Source organism: Corvus cornix, chromosome 2 (genome assembly GCF_000738735.6).
Source record: "Corvus cornix cornix isolate S_Up_H32 chromosome 2, ASM73873v5, whole genome shotgun sequence".
Classification (NCBI taxonomy): Eukaryota; Metazoa; Chordata; class Aves; order Passeriformes; family Corvidae; genus Corvus; species Corvus cornix.
The window spans coordinates 66903534-66916384 of NC_046333.1; the positions used below are offsets into that span (position 1 = coordinate 66903534).

A 12851-nucleotide genomic window follows, 5' to 3' on the forward strand; every position below is an offset into this window, starting at 1 on the left:
GGAGACTTACCAGAGTTTGTACAATGGCATGATTGGTTGCGTTCATATGGGCGTTGAGTGGGAACGAGCACTCCCCATCACAGTAGTTGGCTGCGTAGCCCTTTGGAGCGATTATCCAGTCCTTTTTAGGGAAACAAACAGAACGTGGTTCAATAGACAACTGCATGCAATTAAGAGCAGCTGAAAATTTTCCACTAACTTCTTCCTTGAGGGTGAAAATGTGTTTTCACTGAAACTGCTTGGATTTTAGTTGGCCTTTTTTTTTTTTTTTTTTTTTTTGTGTGTGTGTGCCATCACTTTTCCATGGACACACTGATTTTAATGTCTGAACAAAGGTGCACATCTACGTACAGCTCAACTATCATGAACTAAGAGGGCTTTATCCCTAAAACTCTTGCTTGGCTGCATTGTGGGGCTTGTGGTTTGGAGGCCTTTATGTTCCAACATTTCCTGCAGGCCCTCTGGTCAAACTACCTTTGAAATGTAATGTTTGATTGCACTATAGCCTGGCCCTAAATAACTTACTCTAAACAACTTTCTGGCTTCATGGTGTTGCAACTAAACCCAGTTTTCAGTTTACCTACCGCAGGCAGTGCTAATTGTGGGGCAGGGATTGTGGAGGATTTCAAACAATGGCCAAGGTTAAAATCAGGGTGATCACTAGAAAAAAATTTAGTTAAAATCACTGCTTAACATCAGATTGTTTTCCTTATCATTAGAGGTACACAGATATAAGCCCTTGCCCGTACTGTGACTCCCATGAGTGACAGAGAATGACTGTATACTTGAATCTCATAAAGTATCAAGCTTTCTCTGGATCTTATCAAATGTCACAACTATCAATATTTATTTGCCCTTCTCTGTGACTGGTTATAGTGAGGAGGCACAAGGGACATTTTAAAGCATAATGCCAGACTCGAGTGGAATTACCGTGACACTGTTTAGATAACATTTCATAACAAAATGTCTGGTTTACCCAGAGAGAAACATCACACACCTGCCATCCCAAGTCTTGGAAGCTAACGTAAAGCTCATGCTTTCTGCACGCTGTTTTTAAGTCACTGCTGTTGTAATCTGTTAAAAGAAAAAGAGCAAAACAAGAATTTAGAAAGTAAAACAGGCAGAGCATTGCTGGAGGGCACAGCTGGCCAGATGTGTGCATGCTGTGGGCTCAGCAGTGAGAAATGACGAGTTCCCTCCGCAGCCAAAAGGAAAAGGGTGTTGAGGGACATCTAAAGCAGGGCTGAAGCTTTTAAGATGCCTGTGGGAATGGAGGAACCCAAGTAACAAGGACTCGGTTATAGTTACTTCAGCTGTCTTTAAAGTGCTTGGAAAACACCTCCAGTAAAACAACTTCTTAAAAATAAATCTGCTCCTTCAGCCCAGCATAGGCTGCATCCTCACTGGGTGCTCACACTCACCGCACTTCCTCGGCTGCCATTTCTGACTTGTGTTGACTTTGGGGAGCTGAATCTGCACACCCTCACTGAGAGAAAGAACTACAGCTCCAGGAAGGTTAATCATCACCTTGTGCCCCTGCACCAGTCTGCAGAAGCCCTCAAACAGCTTAGGTGGGCTGGGAAGTCATGTCCATGTTCCTCTCTGTGCCTTACCCCCAGCTTGCCTCACACATCTCATGTGACCCATCGCACCATCTCTGCCCTTGGACCTTTACAAACCATGCTCTGAAAAACACATTTCTTGTCTCCATAAACTGTGTATCTGCAGATGACACAGCGCTGGACATGCTCTCGCCATTCACTTGCTCCTTATTGTCAATAAAAGTGGAGACACAGGATGCAAAGCCCTGACCAAGACCTTCTCCCTTGCCATGGCACAATGTATGGGGATGTTTCAACCATGCAGGAGCTGCTCCTGATGATCCCACAAAGAGCAGCTTTTGCCAGCGAGTGGAATTTCCCATTTATATTTGGAAAGAGGGGTGGCTCGGCATGCGAACACCTGGAACCACAGTGAGTGGAGGAGCTGAGCTGTGACAGAGGGGCCTTTCACCTCCAGGTGGCTGCACAGATCCACCCTGACTGGTGGTTGCTGATTTTGTGACACCTCAGGTGGCTTCTGGACCTCGGCAGAGCAGCCACAGAAACCACTTTTGCAGTGGGGTGACTTGGCCACCAGCTACAGCTGCTGATCCTGTGCTTTGCACTCAGTGGTAAGCATGAGAGGAAGAGATGGCAGCAAATTCAGCCAAGCAGCTTGGGACCCCAAGTCCCCATCCATGTTTTCCTCCCACGCCTTTCCACAGGGGCCTCCTCCTCCTCCCTCACAGCCCTCATTTGCAAGTAAAGGCACTCCTTTCAGCAGGCAGATGCCACAGGCTGATGTGCCTGCCTCCTGCTGCCCTGGACCTTCCAGTTACCACCCCCTGGTGCCCCTACCATGGCTCAAAAGGGCACCCTCCCAGTGCAGCTTTCCCCAGATGCAGCAGCTGGGATAGAAAAATATTTTTAGTGACTTTTTCCTTGGCTCTGAATAAGCCTTTCTTTTTCTTCCCTCCAGCACCCCCCCCAAAGTTTGGGAACTACAAATGCAAATATTTATTCAAAAGAAAAACTATAATACTAAAAGCACATCCAACTGACATTAAGGGCAGCACAGCAGTACAGCTGGGTACAGTTAACACTGAGGGCTGAAAAAAACCGTCCACCTCAAGCCCAGCTTCCCAACCACTAAAGATTAGAGAGTTGTTTTTAGAAGCAGTTGGGTTTTAAACTCTAAGGATTGCATTTCAGACTTTCAATAGCTTCGCTTCAATCACGGATTTAATCAGGTGAGCAGAGCTGGTTAACAGCCTGCTGCAGCATAAACATTCGCTCTTCCAGGAGCACACGGTAGCAAGAATGGAGGCGAGTCTCTCTATTCAAGCTTTCCATTTTCAAACCAGACATACCCAGTAGAAACCAGGGTGTGGTGGTTTATTTCGGATGAAGCTTTCCAGCCCCTGGCTCAGCCCAGGAGCAAATTTCTAGCATGAGACGTTTTGAAATGATTTGATCATAATGAGGGGAAAAAAAGAGAAGATACTTTTAGTGATCAAAGGCTTTCATTAAAGTACCTGAAAACATAACCTAATTGTTCTTCGATGGGAAATATATAGTTTGTTTAGAGGAAAACTATCTGTATTTGACAGCGGAGTTGATCTATTCACAACTGAGTGGGCAAAATGATGCTACATTCCAAATCCAGCTGCAATTTACCCAAATCTGCTACAGGAAAGGGGAGAAGGCAAGGGAGGCAGAGAAAACAGGAGTGGGAAGGAAGGCTGCAAGCAATCACAAGTTTAAGAAAACACAGGGGCGGAAAAAAAGAGCTGCTTAACAAGCTACACCAAGCAGAACATGTTACGAACGTGTCCTCTCTCACACTACCCCCAAAAACTCGCCTCAGCTCACTGGTCGGAGTCACCTGATTCACACTCCGCATGGAGCCCTGGCTGCTCTCCACCCAAGGCAGATGCAGACAGCTCTACCTCCTCACTTGCCCAGCTTCACCCTTTGCTTTCCTAAATGTTAACACACTAAACATCTTCTCTCCCTGGGTTTACACTCTTCCCTGTTTATCCCTCACCCCAAGATCCCCTGTCCTCTTCTTTTGTTATGTGTTTGCCTACTATATCTACTTTTTGGAAGCTATTTTAGCCTAACTTTAGGGAAGTCACAGACCTTTAAGCAACCCTTAGCAGTGGCTTTCTGAATTGGGGAAAAAGATGCAGCAATACAGATGCACATAATCATTCCCTACAGTTAGGGGCTCAGCATATGCCTTAGAGCTACGTACATTGGATGTATATCCAGTTATGGGCCTGAAAAGAAGAGGAATACACAGAGTCACGGGGTTTTGGCAGTGAGCTAAAGCTCACTGAGCTACTGAAGTTGGCTTCCACAACACATTTTCTCCAAAGCCTGGAAAGCAGCATCAGCCACCCCAGGTCAGCATGCTCAGCTGTTTTAGCCCAAACTGCCACTCAAGAACTGCCAAGAGGCAACAGGGTTTGTGCTCCTTCCCGCCAGCCTTGCAGCAGGGAGCCAGGAGGGCCAAGAGCAGGCAGCCTGCAGAGGGGAGGTGCTGCAAACAACTGCCACAGGGCTGGCCTACACTGCCACGGCACAAATTGCAAGGATTGCTCGCCAGAGGCCTTCAGCATCTTCTGGGAGTTTAGACAGCTGCTTTGGGAGCTCCTGTAGGCTCCTTGTGGGTTTAGCAAAATTGTCTCTATTTTTTCCCCTGAACATACCAATTCAGAAACGCTAACTTGGCATTTACAAGGCACTGAATTTAATCATACTGCAAACAATTTTGTCTAAAACAGAGATTTAAAAAAAGCTCAAACCTCTAGTTCTGCACTTAAAAATAACTCCTGAAGAAGCACAGTTAAAACAGCACAGCTAAGATGGCTTGTCTCTGTGGTGTCTTTGCACTGAATGTTGTCTGCTTTCACCGGGACCCAAAGTCTAACTTTCTGCAAGCACAGATGTTTCTCTTAAGGCTGGACACTGGCATGTGTGTTGCTGAAAAGGGTGAGAGAACAGCCTGACCCTAATGGTCTTCCTCCTACAGATACTTCTGCACCCACCTTAGATTTCCTATAACCTCTCCCACATTAAGTGCTGGCAAAGAACATATAAATATTTACTGAGGTCGATCCATCTGAGAATACCCTTGCTGCTCCCAACATGCCAGTTTATCAAATTCCACACAGTAATTAATTGCTTCTGTGATTCAAAATAGCTTTGACAGAGGTCTCCAAGGCCAGCCCCTTCTTCTTGGTGTTTGACTTTGGTGATTTGTCTGGATAAAGCTGGTGTAAACTGATCACACAATTAATAGCAGCTCACTTCACATGAAAGTGATCTGCCTGGGTGGGAAGAAGGGAAGATGTTGGGCTGACGTAAACCCGCATGTGAAGGCACATACAGAAATGCTGGCCACGCTGCTCCAGTCTGCATCCAAACACTGTACTGAAGGGAAAACTATAGTGAAGGGAAGATTGGCTGCCAGATAACGAGGTTCATTAACAAGGCCCTTGCCATCACAACAGCACTTGGCCTTATTTGCCTTCCGTGTTTGCGCATGCTGCCCTTTGCGGTATCTGCTTCCCGTACACGCAGGGAAATCTGTCTGGTGCCTTGCATGTCTGCTGGAAGGAAAGGCCACTTGAAGGGCTTCTCCATTTTTTGTGGAGCACCTCACACCAGTCCTGGGGGCCCTAGGATGGCTGAAGAGAAGGACCTGAAAAGGGACTTGGCTTGAGTTTCATTCAGAGCAGCAAGCGCAGTCCAAAGTCAGGTGTTTAAATCCTCTCCATGAGGAGGGGCTGACAGGAGGGGATGTGCCTGAAGGCTGAGTTGCAGAAGAGAAGGATTATCGCCACTGGACGAGGAGATAGCCCTGTGCAAAAACCGTAAATCATGGAGCTGGCTGAAGGGCAGAGGGTCACCACCTGTTATGCTGGACAGTCCCATCTCTTTGGTCAGCTGGAGGGTCAGCACGAGTCTGAGAGCATGAGTTCAACCCACTGCAAGATTGCACTGAGCAAGGGCCTCCACGCCCTGCCAACAGCAGAGAAACACCTGCCCGCTCCTCCCACCCATTGTGCTCCTCCATGTCCTGGGCCAGAGCTGGCATATGACATTCAGCCTCAACAGATGAAAATACTCCTTTTCTTCCTGCTCATCCTCCTCCTGCAGAAGAATTGAGGCTCCAGGAATGCAATGACGCAGGATTCTATGTCAAAGCAGTTTATAACCATGGGAGTTGCTCAGTTCTGCTTTATATAAGGCAGTGATAATTATGTGTTTATAATACAGGGAAATAAGCATTCTTGGCAAAAAAATACAGAGCATTGAGAACCTTGTGCCACAGCCACAGCCTTAGCATCTGAGCCCTTGGTACTGACTTCAGGACAACTGCACATCAAAGTGAGCATAATGGGGTCCCTTTCCCACACTCAGCAGCATGTTCTCACCTAACTCCCTGCCTCCCCAGGTCCAGTACCAGCCCAGCAGCATGCTTCATGTGCTCCAAACTGATTGAAGTACTTGCCACATCTCGAGAGTAAATGGGGCTTTTTGAAACATCCCATCCCAAAACAACTTACAGCATCTTTTGGGAAAGGGATTCCTTTTTGGACTGAAAAAAGAAAACCCTGTGTATTGATTAACATAGAGGAAGGAATCTACAAAAAAATCTACAAAATCTAACAATCGACAAAAAAACCCCATCAAAACCAAACAACTGCCTTGCTCTGCAAGAGAGAAACTGCTCTCAAGCCCTGGTAGGCAGCAGCAATCCTAGCTTGGGGAAGAGCACAGACCAAAAATTTGACAAGATGTGAGACACAACAAGAGAAGAAGATGCCCAGTGAGGATGCACAGAAGGGAACTGCAGCATCCCAGTTCTGCAGCACCCACTTTGGGTCCAGATGCATCAGGGCACCCTCAGAAGAGCTGGACAGCCTTCAGGACAATCCCTGGACTTGCCTTCTGCTTCATCCTGGGGAGAACATTTCCTCAGCCCCACCATGCATCAGCATTTTTTTATCCTCCCAGGTCAAAAAAAAAGAAAAAGGCCCTGTGATCTCTAATGCTAAAAACTTTTTGTTCATTGGTGCGCCTCTTGGACTGTCAAATCAACCACTTCTTAAAGAGAACTGTCTGAGAGTGTCACACTTAGAAAGGAAAACAAGATGATGTAGTCTCTCTTTTCTAAACACAGAAACCAACCAAACATACATTTTAACTTTAAATTCCCTTCCTTTCCCCTGCCTTAAATCCACAGTCTCACTATACCTTGTTGACTACTCTGCTGCCAAATTCCAGGTTTTAAATTAAAGCTGGCCCAAAATAAGCCCACGAGACCACAGAATGCCAGCTATTTTTTCCCTTTTTGTCATTTTAGAATTTTATGACCTGATGTGTGGTGTAGTCAAGAAAACAGCAAAGTACAAATGGCCCTTTTTGCCCAACATATCTGCTCCCCCTGGGGCTTTGAGTCACATTGCCTGATTTAATAGTGTGAAAATTTTGTTTCAGCACTGTGAAGTTTGCAGAGCCAGGGAGAGAAACCTGGAGCTCATCCTGACTCCAAGTGCCAGTAGCACCGCAAAACAGCAATGCAGCAAGTAACTTCCCCAAAGCACTGTGAACGCATTAAAAAAATGGCTCTTGTGAAGGGAGCACAGGAGCTGAGCCTACCTGAGTGGGAGAGCTGCCTGCACAACAGCTGGGCTTACAACACCCAGCTGAATAAGCCACCTGTGCCCATGGCAAGCTCATCATGCAGGAAAGTAACTCCGCAAGCAGCTACGATGTCCAGCTTTAAAACTGCAGCATGGAAAACTGAAGGAGACCAGGACCAAAGCAGGTCTCAGCAATCTAGACCCACAGAAGGTGCTCTCATGGCAGATTAGATGGTAAGTCCTCCAGAAATGCCACACTGGCACTGGCCAGCCTCCCTCGGTGAAGTCAGGCTGCAGAACTGAGTTGCTCCTCCTGCCCTTAAAATCCAGGAAGGGACATCTCACACCCAGCTGAGTCTGGCACTTGCAAGGCATGGCACAGGAACCCACAGCCATGCTGCAGTGTGCACCACAAAGACATGCAAAGGCCCCTAAGTGGCCAACTGCTGCTGGCACACACTAGCCCAGAGGGCAAGTCCATCTCCATGATGGGCTGGAACAATTGAGCTGAGTCAACACACGGCCATGCACAAACCCTGGCCACCAGCCCTGGAAGGGCTCCCAACCTGGCTCTGCTCCCTGCAGCATGGAGCCACCTTGGGTGCAGCTTGGCTCACCCACAACCCAAGCATGCAAGAGCAGGGAACAGCCTACAGATTCCCACCAGCTAAGTGTCAGCAATGCTGGCTCATCTCCTTCTGCTGTGTTTGGACATAGACTAAAAAAATACAACTGCCTCTCTTCCTTGGGGCATAGTAATTTCCAGACATGGGAAAAGCAGGGATCCTATTGGAAACGAAGGGGGCAGCATAAGCAAATTAATCAAGCAAGCCTTGGAATAGGCTGAAATGTTTGAGAGAAAAGAAGGTACTCAATGAATAAAGGACTTGTAGCACTGTGGTGCTGGAAAACAGACAAGACTTAGAAGACTCAATTTCTGCCAAAATATCATTATTACTCTATTGCCCCACCAGCCCACAACAGCACTCACGAGCCTGTTGTAGAACACCTACAATGTGCAACCTCTCCACAGTAAACAGGCAAACTTCTTTGCCTGCCTGGAAATGTACTTCACCATCTGTATGCTGATGTTCTCACAAGGTTAAAAACAATAAAGCATCTCGTGCTGTCCTACCTTGTTTTTTTCCAAAGAAAACTGAAAGAGGACTCTGCTGGGAATGCATATGCGCAACACCATAAATCTCAGTGTATACAGAGATGGAGTCTTTTAAATACTGCATTTCACAGGGCATAATTCTAGACAAATACTGCATAACAAGCAACCTACAAGCACAAGAGTTGTGGTTAAAATACCTCACCACCTTGAATTCAATGGATGCAACTTCACATGGGGGTCTGGACTCCATGCTGGATTCAAGAGGACTCCTGTAAGTTTCATTATGTGAGACCTCCTCTTCCACAACCTTGCGGATGTAACCTATTCGCCCAAGGAGAGCATCCCACCTCACGACCCCCTTCTTGCTTCTGCACTCCAAAGCAACCAGAGCCATTACAAGAAGTCATTCCAGCTTGTGTTGCACAATTCCCCGTGCTCCATGATTACCTGTGACACTGGATACCCTCGAAACGTCCTGAGTCTGGGTGGAACGGTTTCGACTCTGCTGCCTGCGCCTGCTGGTCGCTGACCTAGTGGTGCGTAGGTGAACTTCGCTCACTTTGAAGAAGGCCACCATGAAAGGCTGCTTGTCATAAGGGCCATCTCGCCCTACCAGGCCTGCTTCTCTAGGGTTTACACTGAAACCTTCAAGACAAACAGAAAAGGGAGTGTTAGAGAAACGGTGCAGTTGGATTGCTCCTTTCAACAACCTGGTATCCCCATAAGCAGTGTCTCCTCTCTTCTTGCTCAGACTCTTCTTTAAACACCAAACATTCCTTTCCTGCCACCACCACCTATGGACATTTTTATGACAGCACTCCACCCATACTGGACAAGACCTTACTGCAGCATCTGGTTCCTTGGTTCCCCTTTGGCATCTCTAGTACTGTTTTGGCTTTAAAATTATATAGATAGATATGTAAACACTAAACTCAGATGTGTCATGAAATTCATTCTGCTTCCTGTGAAACACAAGAAGCAGACATGAGATTAGGAGACCTCTAGGGACAGCAGGGGGCAAAGAGATGGTGTGCTTTTGTCAGGAGCACGGTGATGGGCTCTCAGCCCAGCTGGGGAGGTAGGGCTGGCAGTAACATTTCCTCAGGGAGATGTGGACAGCCCCTCTAGTCTTACTTGACATCACAGGTGTACCAAACTCCAGCATGAAGCAATAGAAAGAAAACAAGGTTGGAGACTGGTTCCTATAGAAGACAAATGTCACGGTCATCTTTTTGGTCACCTTCTGCTCATCTAGATCCTCTTCACTGCTTATCTTCCAACACTCAATTTCATGCTCTTTTGCAGTCTTTTCCTTTCTTCTCCACCTTTCAAAGTTTCTGTAGGCTGTGAAATGCTGTCATTGCAGCTGCCCCACACAGCAACCACATCGTTTCCCCAGCAGTGATCACACGTCAGCTTTGATGAGATCTGAGCATCAACAGCAGCCACAGCCCCCAGGAGGGCTGCCATAAACCCACATGGGGAGGTACATACCCATCCATCTGCCTCTTCTCTTCCTCTCATCCCTAAAACTCACCCCACATCGCATCCCAGCTCCATGCCCCCTTCTACCTCTAATACAGAAACTGAGGCCCTACCCAAACCCACCTCCACCAGATGGTCCTGGTACTGTCTAGAGACACCTGACCTCACTCAGACATGTCCATCATGGGACAGCCAGAAAATGACAGCCCACCACCTGTGCCCTCAGACATCTTGCTCATGGTGTTGGCTACAGCTGCCTTACAAACTCAGAGTGCTCACCCTGCCACATCCCAGCTGAGTTCTGTTAGCACCACTTCTAGAGAGCATCCAAGAGACTGAGGGGTGACTCAAGTTACCTGGCCCATAACCTACCGTCCCGGGTCACCACGCTCAGCTGCAGTCCCATGTTGTGCTGGGGGTTCATCACCCACATATTACTGGTGGCAGTGACGTCGAACTCCAGCCAGCCCTCCTCCGACGCCCACACCGCCCGCGTGTCCAGCAGAAACAGGTCGGAGGCCCTGCAGAGGAGAAGGGTAATGACAAGATTGTGATGGTGGGGATTGTCTCTCCTGGCTTTTGCTGTTACAGAAACAAAATCTGAAATAGTTACAAGTTATGTTAATGTCTAAAACAAACAAAACAAAACAATGTCTTATATCTGCTTGTTTGTATCCAGAGTTTTGTCATGAGATGCACATACTTTGACACGTGAAATTCAGGAGTATAAAGGTTTTCACCACTTTCTAAGATGGAGGAAAGCAATCCTAGTCCTCAGGGCGGTCCATTTCTCCACAAGCAAGGGATTACTAAGGCACTCTTCTTCCTGAAGAGTGTAATGCTAGCCCTGACATTACTTCATTCATACATTTATTAGGTTCATAGCCAGTGGAACCACCAGCATGACCAGGCATTCAATGGCTTTTGCCACAGGGGTTTCATGGTTTAAGCTCACCATACACAAACACAGGCTTACCTCAACTGACCAAAATACAGAACCAAATAAATGGCTGACCAAGCATCAAACAGTGAAGGAAAATGAACCACTAAAGGCCTCTAAAGACATTTTTCTGAGGCTTATCCACAAGGATTGGACGCCTTGTTCCAAGGCTGCTGGTCTTGCCCCATCTTCATGGGCTTCAGCTTCAAATGCTTTTAAGTCTGTAACTTTTTTGCAGCATCAAGTACTCACCCAACCTCCATTTAATGAAATCAGCTGCAGAAGCACCCAGAGAGATCCCATGTACATTTTCTCACTGTATTAGAGACATAACTTTCCTGTGCTAGAAGGCTACAGTTTCCACCCTTTACCTGTGGCCATCACCACAAAATGGATATCAGGTGTCAATCCCATCTTCATCTCTTTTGCTCCCTGGATTTTTTTCTAACAACGTAAAAGAGAAAACAGAGTACCTGTCTCTCCTACCCACCAAAGGTTAAGTTCATAAAAAAAATTTTGATTGAGTTACGTTTTATTTTTGGCCAACTGCTATGTCATACTGCCCAGCAGCTTGGTTTGCATGAGATCACACATGGAAAAATAAGCACTTAAGTGTACTAGAGCTCCTAGTGCAGCTATTTTTACAGCATGGAGGCTTTCCTCCACCTCACTGGTAGCTGCACACTCTGTGGTTGACTCAGCAGCCTTTCCCACAGGAGTCTTTGCCACCATTCTTCCAGCGGGAAGAGGGCTCAAGATCAACTCTGACCTTCACCTCCAACAGCAGCAAGCAGCTAAAGCTGGCCAGCTGCTACATGTTTTGGAAACCTTAAGGCTGAGAGATTTGGGCTTTCCCAGGCAGGGTATATAAACTGAAGTGTTCCTGAAAGGCAACTGCAAACAGCAGCTGCAGCTGTGACCACTCTTTCCCTCTCCAGTTTTAAGAGAGGAATGCACTTCTAGATCATTCCCACCTCTGAATATGACTTAAACACTGGGCCTCTCCAACGCTTGAAGTCAACTATATCTGAAAAGGGGTTTTCCTAGCACCTGTTCCAACCTTCCCCCTCACACCAATTGCTTCCTGATCTCTGTACTCTGTAACTCCTCTGCACAAGGAACCCTGTAAGAGCAAACCCTCCTGAACACTGAAGCACACACACAGGAGCAGTCAGGTCTGAAAAAACATGAAGAGGAGGCAGAAAGTTTATATTCCCATCGCCTTGACCTTTGGGAAGGCACGTGGACATCAGAGAGCTGTAAAGCCAAAATGGTCCACATGACAACATGTAGCCCATTCCCCTGAACTCCAGGGAGGATCACCTACACCCATGTCATTCCTGAGAGATGTTTGCCTGACCTGATCTTGTATATCTCCAGCCTCAGGAACTTTCTCATCTTTCTAGGGAATTGAATGGATTTCACTTGAACTTCCCCTCCCCCCCCCCCCATATTATCTAACTTAAATGTCACAACAATATCTTCTTCTTGTTACAACAATATCTTCAGTCTCTCCTTACAAGCCCTGTTTTATAGACTTAGACTCCTCTCATTGTTTTTTATTAACCCAGCTCAGATCAAGACCTCACTGATGCTGAGTAAAGTGGAAGGATAATCCTGATGCATCTCACAGACTGTGCCTCTACTCATACACCTCAGAATATGATTTTGGCTTCTTCACAAAACTCACACTGTTAACTCATGTTCACCTTGTGATCTACTATAATCCTTAGATTCATGCTGCTGAACCACAAAGGACACAGTCGTTCCCTAGGGTGTATCTACATCAGTGATTTTTCATGTCCAAATGCAGTTGTCCTTTCCATCAAATCAAATTGCCCCCCACTCCACACTGAACCTCCACAATTATCAGATTACTCAAAATACAGTCTTGCCTTCCAATGGGTGTCCCCCATTTTAGTGTCCTCCACAAATATATTAAGAAAACTGCCTGACCAAAGAGCAATTCTACCAAACAAGAATGAACAACTTTATCCCAGTCTGTCACTCTCCCTTTGGAAAGATTTTAATTCCTTTGTAAAATGAAGAAAAATGGACAATCGGGCTTTCCAGTCCAGTTAACTCTCTGCAAAAGTTCTCATACAGGACTG

At 46.6% G+C, this 12851-nt stretch overlaps 1 protein-coding gene across 1 annotated transcript in view; it reads right to left on the minus strand.

Moving 5' to 3' along the window:
* Positions 1-12851, minus strand: part of BMP6 (bone morphogenetic protein 6) — an 88431-nt gene that overhangs the window by 3036 nt on the left and 72544 nt on the right. The window contains exons 3-6 of the mRNA XM_039548255.1: positions 10173-10321; positions 8763-8960; positions 998-1074; positions 11-121 (exon numbers count right to left, since the gene is read on the minus strand). Coding sequence (XP_039404189.1) covers positions 11-121; positions 998-1074; positions 8763-8960; positions 10173-10321 — 535 coding nt within the window. The remainder of the gene's footprint in view (positions 1-10; positions 122-997; positions 1075-8762; positions 8961-10172; positions 10322-12851) is intronic.